Consider the following 13,865-nt stretch of genomic DNA (forward strand, 5'->3'; position numbering starts at 1 on the left):
TACAAAATACCACTGCCTCTATTTTCCTTCTCATATGCCATGATGTTTGCCTTTCTCTTCACTTAGCCTATGTGATGATAGTGGGAATATTTGCTGGTGAATTGAAAACTAGGAATCTTGGCATTCTTTGCCTCCTGTCCTTTTCTTGAGGAGAATTGGTGGCATTGGTCTTCTCTGTGCTCTAGGTTTTCATTTTTGCTGGGGACCTTGGGCTATAATTCTAAACCTGGCTAGTCACCAGCATTTCCTGGGCTCTGTCCTTGACCTTTTGCTTTAGAAGCTGGGTTGGGCATGAATTTGGAGCCCATTCACTTATTCTGTCAAGTTTAAATAGCATGATCCTTGTTAAACTACTGATTCATGGGAATGAGGACAAAAAAGAACCCATTTCTGACCTTCTCCTCTGCCAGATCATTATTATCCTGCCACAGGATAACTAGACATCTTGTCAGAAATAATCTCTAAATCTCAGCATAATTTCAGTTGCCCAATGACTCATGTAGAAAATCTTTAAGTAATTTAGGGTGCTTAAATAGGCCATTGTCATTATTTGTCACCCTGCATGTTGTGACTATAGGTCTACCTTCAATGCAAGAAACATTTGCCTAATGAGAGAGCACCTTCTCTATGCACTGGGCTCTAAGCCTAGTGTTATTTTATAAACATTAAAGAAGGACTGGTATATTTTAGAGTTTGGTTTGTGCCCTTTGAAGGAGTTCTAGGTGCAGTGATTAAGCACTTGACTGCTAACCAAAAAGATAATCAGTTCAAACCAGCTAGTTACTCCATGGGAGAAAGGCCTGACAATCTGCTTCCATAAAGATGACAGCTTTGGAAACCCTCTGGGGCCGCACTACTCTGTCCTATAGGGTCGCTGGGAGTCTGAATTGATTAAATGGCAACGGGTTTGGTTTTTTTTGCTTTTTGGCCTTTAAATACGACATTTCCAAGAAATGCAGATCCAGTTCCTTTCTACATTAATAAAGGAACTGCATGGACTTTTTTGAATGTAAAATCTGAAATCTGTAAACATGTCCATTATTAGGCTTAATAGTAGAGTATATGTGAAAATGTATGTGGTTTACATGACAGTAAACACTATTTTCTTCTGGAAAATGTTCTTGCACAAGCTAAAAAAAGAAAAAAAACCCAACCATTCAAACCAAAAGCAGTTGCCATTTTCTAATAGTTCCAGCCATATTTACTTCCATGTCTTGTAGTTTCATAACAAATTACTGTGAAATCAGCTTAGTTGGAGAACATGAATAAAAATGTACAACATAAATGAATATATTTTTTTTCCCTTCATATTGTATGTCAACATTTTCTTTGATGATCAACATGCCATCATAATATTGTCCTTAAGATCAGGTATTACGTAACCCTCAATTATAGGAAACAGAACATGCCTGCAGGACAATTCTGGAATACATAATTGGGAGCGTACAACTGATAGAGTTTTCGAGGGTGTTGAGTGGAGTGACAGAGAACCTGGAAAGCCAGGTCCTTATAGGAAAACCTGTTGTAACATTTTAGCTGCTGTCTGAAAAGAAGACATGTAATTAATTACGATGCAAAATATGCATGGCAACTGTATTTTTAGATCTTCAGTGAATACTTCTTCTCCCAGAGGATGGAGCAACCCTGGCTAAACATCAGTTATGAACAGCATCTGCTAGAATGTAGTGAAGTATGTTTAAAAGAGTGTACTCCCCCCACCCCAGGGTCTTTTAGGTGGATAAATGCTAGAGAAAAATCTTTATGCATATAAGTTTCTGAATAGAAGGGAGGAAAAAGAGAAGTTTGTTTGCCTTACCTGCCAAAATTAGTGCTTTCCTTCAAAATTCTTTCAGATAATAATTACACTTAGAATAATAAGAAAATGTATACCAGATGAAATAGTTTTTAACCAGCGACAGAAGGTTAGAACTGATTCCAAATAATTTCTCATGACACTTTTCTTTCTCATTTGTCCTATGCCTCCATGTAATAGTTTTGAACGGCACTCTTATGAAATAAATAACTAAACACCAGCCATATTTTTTTCATATCCTGACCAATATTTTGGCTGTTTTTCAGAAGAATTGGAATTTTGAAAATTAAATAAAGCTTTCTAAAATACCAACTTCAGAAAGTTTTATTTAATTTGTGGAACAATTTTGTTCTTTCTCCTCCCTCTCTCGCTCTCTCTTTTTTTTTGAATAGGGTTTTTATTAATTTAGTCTAGTTACTTAGTGCTTATATTAAATAATCTAATAAAAGTCAGGGTTATAACATAACGTTTCCCAAATGTGAAGCAGCATCTATTACATGAGACAAAAATCTTTATCCTGCAAAATATAAAAGCCTTGTATAGAATTACAAGGCACCAAATGGTACTGTATATATTTTTTAAGGATTTCTTATTTTTTCTTTGCGTAAGGGAGTAGTTGGCTCAAGGGAAAAAAAAAAAGTGTGGCAGACAGATGTATATCACCATAGCTTATTTGGAAAGTGCTCTAAAGTGCATGATGTCAGTTTTTAAATACTAATAATCTTCCTGATTATAATTTTCCCCTAAAATGCAATGCTCTGATCCAAGAATAAAAGCTAGTATTCTTAAAGAGCTAAAAACTACCTTGTTTGTCTTTGTCAGTAATACCTGAAGTGTTGCAGGTAGGGGAGCTGACATGGAGAGGAGATAGTTCATTCAGTGTGTGTGTGTTACCTGTTGATTTGCAGATAAATTTATATAACTGAGTAGCCTCAACATTTATTCTGAATCACTGAATTATTTATTCCTGTCTGGTGTTTTCTTTTGTATTGTTGTAAATACAGGATTAAGTGTATTGTGGGCTCCCAGACAAATACGTTTGAGGTTTCATTAATTTGTGTAGGTTATAAAGAGACTTGAATAATGTAAAATGTCCAAAGAATGCTATTCCATTTTCCATTTACTTTCACCCCAAAAGAAGCCATTTGAAATATACTACTACCATTGAGTGGAATCAGACTCATAGCAACCTCCTTGAAATATACAGAGCCTTTCAAATTAAAGCAGAAGGTATGGAAAAGTTTGGTTTATTCCAGTCAGTTGTATTGGGGTACTGCTAAACTACGCATAAACCAAAGTAAACCAAACTCACTGCCGTTGAGTCGACTGGACTCATAGCGACCCCTCCTTGGACTCCCAAGGGGGGATCTCTACTGAAGGAGATTGCCCAGTCTTCCTTCCCAGGAGTGGCTGGTGGGTTTGAGCGGCCAGCTTTCTGGTTAGCAGTCAAGTGCCTTAGGCACTACGGCACAAACCATTCATGGAAAAGGAAAACGTGTACATTTCAAAAATCATTACCATTTTGCCCGTTTTCTCTTTCCTCGTTGAAAAGTCATTCACGCATCAGGTTTAACCATAATAACTACAATTTATGCCTTTATGCTGCTACAATTTGATGATATACCACAGTCAGGCCACAGGTTAGAAACATAGGCTGAGTTATTATATACTGCTGGGTAGTGATTTCCTGTGAACTGATTTATGGATAAATAATTCTATGTTCTTATTATGTGGGACAGGCAGTTTTTAATTTCTTTAACAAAGCATAGCTGAACAGCAGAAAATTATACGCTATAGCATGGGGACATGACCACTCCGAGGAGGATAAACAGATGCAATCAATGTCATGACTTCTCTTTTTATAAGGGGCTTCATCAGCAGTTGGTGTATCGTGGAAATAATACCATGAATCAGAAGCCCCAAGGCTTAGTTACTCTGAGGCTGGGGTTTTTATTGACACTATTTAGCTGAGATCTTTTCCAGGGAATTATGAGATATATAAACCCCAGCCTTTGGATATTAAAACTAATGTCTCATTTTCTCTCTCAGGCTGAATTTTCACGTTGCTGTCAAAAATCAATGTTAAAATGCACCTGGAATAAAAAAAAAAAATCCTTTGAGCCATATTATAAGAATACTGCTGATGTCTTGCTAGGTTGCATATATCTGTGTCAACAGGTTGATTTCTTGCCTTTATTCTGCAACGCACTCACTTACCCCTATTTCATCAGCATCTATCTGCTGCAGACGATGGGGAATGTTGTGACCATACTTCTCAGATGATATGTCTCAGACCTTCATGAAGTAAATATTTCTCATACTTGAGGTATGGGGGTAAAAGCTATCATTTTGTTTTATTGTAGGAGTAGCTTCACTTAGCTATGTATTTGGCAATAGTAAGTTTCTCTATTCAGTTTTGAGCTTCACAGTACAGGAATAATGTATATTGGGTTATCTTTGCATTTTAGTAACTTATGCTGGAAACATACAAGTAGAATTTATTGAATGAATGATCAGTGCTGGGTATCAATCCTTCTGATGTTCCATTAATTGTATTTTATTATCATTACATTTTATTTTGTCACCAGAAGTGATCCACTTTCCAAAAACTTGAATAGAATATTGATAAATGGTGTATTATCATCATTCTTAGGTTTTTATATTGTTAGAGGCAAATAATGCTAAAGATATGAATTATGCATCTACTGAGAAGAGTATTTGGTTTCTTAGAGCAAGATTACAAACTGATAAAAATAACAAAAACATATGAACACAAACAGCTATTGATATTTCTTTTTGTGAAATGTCAACTCTGACTCTGGCAGAGTACTGCATGGAGAGAGTAAAAAACTGGTTTCCATTATTGCATCTTTTTAATTTTAGACAAAAATTGCCTCCATTCCCAACCTAATTTTATGTCACTAATGGGAAATTTACCTACAATTGTATTTTGTTATTTGGGCTGAAGGCATTACACAAAGAGCGGATTGGTACTCTGTATTTTAGAGAACACATTTGTCTGGATATAAACAATTTTATTTATATTGTACTCAATTCAATCATGTTAACATTTGTATGAATTTCAACCCCAAACTAAAGGCCCATAATTTGTGACTCAAAGACCTTGAAATGCCTCAGCACCAGGCATTTTCTGTTTGTAGATGATAAATTCTTTGGAAAAAATAATGATGATTTGGGAAACAATGATTATGTATGAAATGGCACTGCTGTGGAAGGCTATGTTGTCCAGAGCAATCCCAAATGTAGCTGACTTTTCAATCACCTGGACCTGTCACCTCTTTGTTCATTGACCTCATATGCTTCTCTGTTCGACATGAAATGTTGGAACCCAACCTGGTGTGTGGCCTGGTATGTGGCTCCCTCCAGGGCCCATCAGGTGGTGGGACATTAGCTCACGGGCCCATCTTCAGGGCAACGGTAGCTGAGCTGAGTAGGAAGGGTTTTGGTCTAGGAGCTACCAAACCTGTAAAATGTAAGCTCAGATTCTACTCCTGGTTGTCACTGACTGGTGTCCTTAGGAAGGCACTCTTCTGGTCTTCAGCTTACTTCTGGTGTTAAAATGCAGATTCCCTGCCTTCCTCATGAAGATGAGCTTCATGGTTGTAAAAACATTTTGCAAATTGCAAAGTAACTAATAGGCTATTGTGATAAATTAAGTTTCTTAGAAGGGATACAAGCCAACCAAGAACCTAGATTGTGTGGTTGTGTAAAGAAAACATAACTTCTGGCTCGGTTGACCAAGGAAGGATTTAATCCTAGGTTGGAATTTGAGGAATGTGTAAGCTTTCTAGGAGTCATCAGGGGCATCAGTATTCCCGACGAAGTAGGAGTTTGCTATGTATGCAAAGGAGATATGGGAATTTGCCACTTATTGAGCCTCTATTGCATGTCCGGCTGCACCAGGCATGTGTGTGTCTAAAACTATCTAATTTAATCATAGTTCTCTTGAGTTTTCAGAGTAGGGTTACAAAACCTACTCATAAGGTGTGAGAATTGGTAATGATACCTATATACGTATAAAACCAGTTGCTGTCAAGTTGCCTCTGACTTAGGGCAACCCCATGTGTGTCTGAGTAGACAGACTCTATAGGTTTTCAATGGCTGTTTTTTTTTTATTATTATTTTTATTGTGATTTGGGTGTAAGTTTACAGAGCAAATTCATCCTCCATACAGCAGTTCACATACACGTTGTCTCATAACATTGACTGCAATCTCCCACAGTGCAACAGCTCTCCTCCCACTTCTTCCCCTTAGCCACCTCTTCTCTGTGTTCTTTCCTCCCATGCACTCCTGGCCCCTCAGCTGTCTCCCTGTGCATACACAACCCCTCTATTCTCCCATGATTGATTTCTCCAAGGAGGTATCTACCTAATGTAAATGTTCAGCTCATATGCTTGTCTTTTGTTTGGCTGGAAGCCACAGGAGTGGGTTCAATTCCAGACCCGAAGGGCAGCTAGGGGCCATAGTCTCAGGGTCTATCAGACCAGCAAACCTGGTCCCCACTGCCCTTTATTTTTTATGATTTTGAGTTTTGTTTCACATTGTTCTCCCTCTCTATCCAGAATCTCCTACATAAAGCCCCCTCTGAGAGGTTTACAGTGGTAGCCGGGCACCATCTAGTTCTTCTGGTCTCATAGTCCTATAGGCTGAGGATCACATGGTGTACCAGTTCCTTGGGCTAATTGTTTCCATGAATCTTTGGTTTTCTTCATTCTTCTTTGCTCTGGATGAGGAGAGATCCATTGTTGCATCTAGATGGCTGCTTGCAAACTTTTAAGATCCTAGTTGCTACTCACCAAAGTAGGATGTGGAACAACGTTTTTGTGTAGTATGTTATGCCAATTGAGCTTGATGTCCCCTGCCACCATGGTCCTGAGCCCACAGGTCCACCTACTCACTCCCTCCGGGTAGCTGACTATGGTCAAGAAGTGACTACAACCCTGTCCCTTGTCAGCTCTATACATATCTGGGAATTCTTACAGAACATACAAATACACTTGTAGAAACATTGTCTACCAACCCTATGCGTGGTCATGGCCACATGCCCCCTTGCATAGACATACCTAATTGTTCAGCCTGTCTGTCCATCTATCCACCTGTATATCAATGTTTGCCATCACTGACAATGCAGTACTGTATGTGCAAACAAACAAACAAACAAACAAAAAACAACTTTGCTGTCTGTACCTCTCATCACCTCTCTATGTCTTCCTCTTCATTGGCTGATCTTTATAAGTAGAGTGCCAGACCTTTATTGTGAGGTGCCTCTGGGTGGACTTGAACCTCCAACTTTTTGATTAGCAGCTAAGTGCATTAACTAACCACTTGTACCTCACAGGAACTCCTCTGTATACTCTTAGTTATGCCATTCTTATTGAGATTTCTCTAGCTTTGTGTGTTGGATATTCCCAATGGATGTATGAACTTTTCTTTCTTTCTTCTCCTTCACTGAACTGTAGTATTTTGTGGGGTCTTTATCTCTCCTTAGAAGCTAGGAAGAGGCCATATGGTTTCAATCAGACATACCAAAAAACCCAACTCACTGCTGTTGAGTCAATTCGACTCATAGCAACCCCTCCTTGGGTTTCTGAGGTGGTATCTCTATGGAAGTGTATTGCCTAATCTTACTTCTGAGGAGTGGCAGGTGGGTTTGAACCAACAGCCTTTTGGTTAGCAGTCAAATGCCTTAGGCACTACGCTACCAGAGCTCCTAAAGTGACTTTATAACTCACTGCCATCGAGTGGGTCCTGACTCATAGTGACCCTTCCTTGGGTTTCTGAGGCAGTGTCTCTACGGAAGTGGATTGCCCAATATTCCTTCCAAGGAGTGGCTGGTGGATTTGAATCACTAGCCTTCTGGTTAGCAGTCAAATGCCTTAGGCATTATTCCACCAGAGCCTAGATTATTTCAGCTTTTCTTTTCTGCTCTCAGAATGCTTCCTTCTTAAAATCATCTTGCTGTATAGTGTAGGTTAATTTTCCAAATGTTTTACTTTGATGGTGTCATATCTGTACTCAAAAAACTTTCAAGGGCCCATTTTCCTCTAACTTTTAGTGAGGTTGTACTATGTGGCAACCCCTATGCTGGCATCTTATCAGAATTCAGTCTTATGGCAATCCTGTTGGATAGGCACTGTGATTATTCCCATTTTACAAATATTGAAACAAAAACTTGATCAGATTAAACAACTTGTCCAGCGTTTCATAACTGACAAGCAGACAAGGCTGGGCATGAATTCTACTTTGACCTCAGACCTGCTACTGATTCCATGTGCTACTGAGTCAGGCATTCGAGACCTTCCAAAATTTGAGATGAACCTGTGGTTTGAGTCTTTTCTTCTGATGTGCCTCATACTTGAGTTAGTGTGACTTTATAGGATAATACGATGAGAAGAGTGAAAGCATAGTCTTTGGAGCAAATCTGGAGCTATTTGCTATGAAATTCCCTTGAGTACCCAACTGTTCTGAACCCCTACTTTCTCATGGAAGGAATTAAAACTGGATATTCAGGAGTAAAGGAGTGATAAAGAAGTTGGAGGTATCCTTATAGTAGATTTGGTGTGGCAAAAAATGAGAGATTGAGGGCAAGACTAGAGATAGTTGTAGTTTTTATTAGTTTTAAAGTAGGGGAGACCTGAACCTACTTATAAAACCAGTTACTGTTGAGCCAATTTTGACTCATGGCAACCCCATGTGTATCAAAGTAGAATTGTGCTCCATAAAGTTTTCAGTGGCTATTTTTTTTAGAAGTAGATTGCCAGGCATTTCTTCCAAGGCTCCTGTGGGTAGACTTGAGCCTCCCACCTTTCTACAGGCAACTGAGCATGTAAACTGTTTGCACCACCCAGGTACTTCAAAGCTACTTACAGAAAAAAAGAAAGTAGCCAATGAAAAGCAAAGATGGAAGAAATGAAGTTATGGGAGATGAGAATAGAGGAGAAACATAATTGATACACAGCCTTCTGTGATTTAAAATAATAACCCCCCCTTTTTTTTAATAGGCACATGATCAAATTAAGGATTAAAAGGTAATAAAGTCATAAAGAAATCTTTGAGTCAATATTTATTGAAATTAATTAACTACATCTTCCCTTTAAGAAGCATCACTAAATCGTAGAAGTCTAAGTAATGACAGTAAACAGTTGTCGAGGGCAAATGATAGCCAGGCTATGGACTAAGGGCTTTACATTTAATCTGCACAATATTCCTACGCACTCAATACTTACATTGTTCCATTTTACAGATGAGATGAGTAAGATGTGGAGAAATTAAGTAACTTGCTGGGGTTGCATAATTGATAAGTGACTGCTGACATTTGCTGCCCAGTCACCTCCTGCTCATGGGAACTTTCTGTGTAACCTAAGTAAACATTGCTTAGTCCTGCACTGTCTTCTGATCGTTGGTATGTGAGCCCATTGTTGCGGCTGTTATGTCCTCAGTTAACACTTGGCCACTAACTCAAGTAATTTTTGTGTATTGTATACCAAGGAAGGAGGACTGTATCTGAGGAATGTATTTCCAAAGATAGTTAATATATGAAGATTAGACAGAGATCCTGTTGGAGGAAAGATACTAAAATGAGTTACTCCAAGTGCCTGCCTGGATAGAGAATGCCTCCTGGAGACAGGTCTCCTGGCAGAACTTGCATCTGCAGACTCTCATAGATAGTTGAGCAAAAGATATGGCTTCTAGCAACTGCACAGCTTAGTAAATATGGTGCTAAAGAGAAAAGCACATGCCATCCTGCATTGTCTAAGCAAATGATACGCGTCAGCAGCTCTCTTCCAAGATGTAGAAACCAAGCTGTAGCAGCTGCTTTCTGTGGAGGTAGGTATTAAGTGTTATGGGAACACCTGTGTGTGTCTAATTCCAGCCCAAATAAGTATCCTTCCTGCTTCTGAAGATGGGGAAAGAATCTACCTAAATGGAAATGACTATTTCTAGTAGAGTAATTTGTCTACCAGTTCCTGTAGAGATAATTTCCTCTCCCCTTTTTTGGCTTCCCTTTTTTTTTTTTTAAGATTGAGGTATAATTTTCATACAGTAACATGTATGCAAATTAGGTGCTTGGTTTGATGAATTTTGGCAATTATACCCATGTACCTACCAGCAAAACAAGAAAGTTCCTTTATGTCCCTTTCCAGTCAATAGTCAATTTCCCTTTCTGTCTTGTGTTGACCACTTTCTTCCTTCTACCATCATACATTAGTTTTGCCTGTTCTTATATTTCATATAAAGGAAATCGTACAAATACAGTCTGTTGTTCCTGGCTTCTTTGTATACATTCTTGCAACGGAACACTACTCAACAATAAAATGGGCTGGGCCAGTGACACACACAGCGACACAGGTCAGTCTCCTGGAGAGCCGTGCATTGATGTCTGCGCGGCTTTTGCATCGATACAGTGTTCTTAGAAACCAAAATGACCTACAGAATCTACTCTTCCTTGTCCTTGCTTGTCATAGTACACAATTGCCAATTTCATTTCCTCCTCCTCTACTTTCTTATGAGAATCAAGTCTTTAGAATCTGTTCACTTTCTATACTGCTTATGGGCTATCATAATAATGATTTTTGAAAGAAATTTAAAATTGTGGGGTGGATTTAAAAGTGTTAGACATGTTTCATGGTATCTTTTTTGTTTTTTCAAATGGCTAAAGGAGCGAAGGAGGCAAGGAAGCCAACCGAGGCTCTCAGGGGTGGCTGTCCAGTGGGTCCTGGTTGTTCATTTAATGACTACTACATGCTGCGTGCTGTACATTTTTCATTGTCATGATAGAGAATGTTAAGAAAACTATCCCCACAAGAAAACAGCTTTTCTTGGCAAGTGAAATATGACTTAAGGAGCCAGAACTGGAGCCATACGGTACTATGAATGAGAGCTGTGTTACTTTGCTGGATCTGAGTCCAGGCACTATTTATACTGCAGCATATTCAGCACCAGATTGTTAAATCTTAATACTGAAACAGTGCATCATTTTAATATTTTTGTTCTGTTTATTCCCTGTTTTCAAGCATTATGTCAAGCATTGTGCATTCATTTATTTCATCTTGGACAGGACGTGCCCTGACCAAATAGTTCATTTCCTCTTGTTGCAGTCTCACCCCATAGTTCTCAAGGCGTTATACTGTGAAGCTGTTAAAAGTTCACTTGGATATACAGGTGTTCTCATTCTTTGATGATAAAAAATATTTATTTAGTTAGTTTTTAAAGAAGAGCATAGTTGGACTCACCTGTATTGTCAAAAATATAAGTAAAGATGCTATTTCTCTTGCATTACTAGAACATTAGTTTTTTTTGTGTGTGGCAATTCTGACATCCTGGAAACCATTGACTTGTTCAAAGCATATAAATAAAGCTTTTGTCACTCTGTGTGGCTTGTAATAGGGTATTTCTTTAGTTTTCTTTATCTGTATTATGTGTGCACCATGCATCAAACATGATGGGCCCATCTTGTTAAGAAGTTAGCATTTCACTACCTGTTGCTGAAGCTGTACTGTGAATCTTCCTGTTATACGGGTATTCCTGCTATCACTGCTCTGTGTAGCCCAAGTTTGACCAGAACTTTATTTTTCTCTCCATTGTCACATGTTTTTAACATATGCAGCAGGAAACATACAGAGAAAAGGTGCTATTGTCACTCTAAAAAGAGCTGACAAATTTGGGAAAAAAAAAAAAAGAAGTTGAAGTCATCTCTGCTATTTCTGATCTGTGGTCAGTCATTGTGCTATTGCATTTGACCAAGGAAAGTAAGCTCTCTGGCTGGTGAAATGCGGATCTGTAAGTGAACTTTACTGCCTCATCAGCCCCAAATGCTATTCGCACTGGGAATCACACCACAGCCAGGATGTAACTGAGTGCTGAGCCCACACACGGAAATTTTCTTGTACAATTCAAAACCAAATCTTATATTTACTTAAGGCTTCTTTTTTTGTGCATCTATGAAATCAGCAGTCCGGTATATTTAGCGTCAGTCTTAAGTTAGAATGTGAAACAAGACTTTGGGGGAAGCAAGTATCCGTATGGTTTCCTAAGTAATTTAAGAAACAGGAAAACATAGAAGAACTGATTGTCCATGTTTAAACCTCATCCTTTTATTCTTCTCTTCCTGTATAGTTAACTAACTCAATTGTCAGCCAGAAAGAAATTGCTTATTGCACTGGGTTGTAAAATATCGCTGAGTGGGCCTTGAATGTTGACTATTGAATGACCTTCTTAACATTGAACAAACAATGGGTAGGTTTAATAAATAGCAGATATGTGTTTATGATGTTTTTCTTCCCTGTGCAGGAATAATCAAGCTGGGGAGGTGGAACCCTCTCCCCCTCAGTTACGTGACAGATGCCCCCGACGCGACCGTGGCTGACATGCTACAAGATGTCTATCATGTTGTGACGTTGAAAATCCAATTACAAAGGTGGGTGTCTCAGAACGTCTGCCCTTCCTTACTCATGAAGCTGCTCCGTTCATCACTGCAGAGATCAGCTCATCCTGTTGTCATTGGTTTCTCGACTTTGGATGAAATGGGGGGTGGGGGAGAGAGAGAGAAAGGAGGGAGAACAGAAGGAGGGGCACTTCTCCAGGCATCTTTATAGTCCACATTCCAACTGTTTTATGTTTTGTTTTCAGAAGCAGTGAAGTGGTAACCCAGGGGAAGTTTGATAAATCATTAAAAATCTACAGCCCTTAAAGGGGAACTTTCCACAGCCCCTAATTTAATGGGTCCTCTAGGTCTGGTTAAATGCTTAGCACATAGTATTTGAAGAATAAACACCTCTGCTGCTTTCAGGTTGAGCTGTGAAAGGTGAGTTTTGCTCATAGCAGGCTTACTAAAAATGTGCTGACACTGGGGATCTTGTTCGCCCCTTTCGGGAGGCCACCTCAAGGAAACGCACTCTGTGGCCTGTAGAGGTACTGCCAATGGTTTCCTTTTTCAGATATGGTGTCCAGAACAAGTTATGCCTCTAAAGAATGCATAAGTTCTTTGCAGAGTCTTTTATTGCAAAGATTTAAAGAATGTTGTCCTTTGGTATAAGGGTTTTGAATTTTCTCCATGTAGGGAATTAATAGGAACCCAGCATCCCCATCCTTATGTAGGAATGGTTTAGCATCTTATCTCAAAATTTATTTTTTGTCTAGGAAAGTCACATCCTTGAATTTTTCTTTGTGGATGAAGTGTGGGCCTTCAAACTTCAAAATTTAATGTAACATTTATTTACAGTAAGAATGCCAAATAATTAAATTTGCATTGTAAACATTGAGATTCATACTGCCATCCCTTTTCTATAAGCAGGTTGTGTATATGTGTGTGTGTATATATATATATATATATATAATAACGTTTCTTCATATCCAATGTGACTCTTTTCCTGAAGTTAGCTTGATAATTAGTGTAGAGACCATACTGGGCTCTATCACAGTCCTGGAGCAGCAGATTTGTTCCACTTGCCTCATTTAGGGCCCCACCTTAGATCCTGTTCTCCATCAAGTCTCCTGACACCACACAGGATCCAGCAGTGAATGCTGGGCTAGTGTCCCCTGCAGTTCAAGACCTATTCTGAGGTTTGCATGCTGCTCATTCTCACTCTGTTTTCTAGTTGTTCGAAGTTAGAAGACTTGCCTGCGGAGCAGTGGAACCATGCCACAGTCCGCAATGCCTTAAAGGAACTGCTCAAAGAGATGAACCAGAGCACATTAGCCAAAGAATGCCCTCTCTCCCAGGTCAGTATCTCCAGGCACGGTTCTAAGAAACTGAAAGCCCCTGGTGGACTATTTAATAAGAGGGGAGTCCTAAATAGACAGCTGTCTTCTTTCTCTTCATTTTTAGAGTCATACTACGTTTTAGGAGGAAAAAACATGATTGTGCTCTATGTTAGAGAGTCACTTAGTGAGAGCTTTGATGCAATGGGAGTGTATTAAAACATTTGCATACACCATCATTAACTTCTCACGTCTGCATTAGGAGGTAGGTATCAGTGTTTATAGATCAAGAAATTGAGGCGCAGAGAAGCACTAAAATCACCTACCTAA

The 13,865-nt window shown here is 39.0% G+C and overlaps 1 protein-coding gene across 1 annotated transcript in view; it reads left to right on the plus strand.

The window, feature by feature from the left end:
• The window catches only part of SATB2 (SATB homeobox 2), a 207,994-nt gene that overhangs the window by 79,945 nt on the left and 114,184 nt on the right, over nucleotides 1–13,865 (plus strand). Inside the window, exons 4-5 of the mRNA XM_007935347.2 lie at nucleotides 12,126–12,252; nucleotides 13,433–13,556. Coding sequence (XP_007933538.1) covers nucleotides 12,126–12,252; nucleotides 13,433–13,556 — 251 coding nt within the window. The remainder of the gene's footprint in view (nucleotides 1–12,125; nucleotides 12,253–13,432; nucleotides 13,557–13,865) is intronic.

The sequence above is a fragment of the Orycteropus afer genome, unplaced genomic scaffold, assembly GCF_000298275.1.
Source record: "Orycteropus afer afer isolate SDZICR_OR568_19922 unplaced genomic scaffold, OryAfe1.0 scaffold00002, whole genome shotgun sequence".
Taxonomy (NCBI): Eukaryota; Metazoa; Chordata; class Mammalia; order Tubulidentata; family Orycteropodidae; genus Orycteropus; species Orycteropus afer.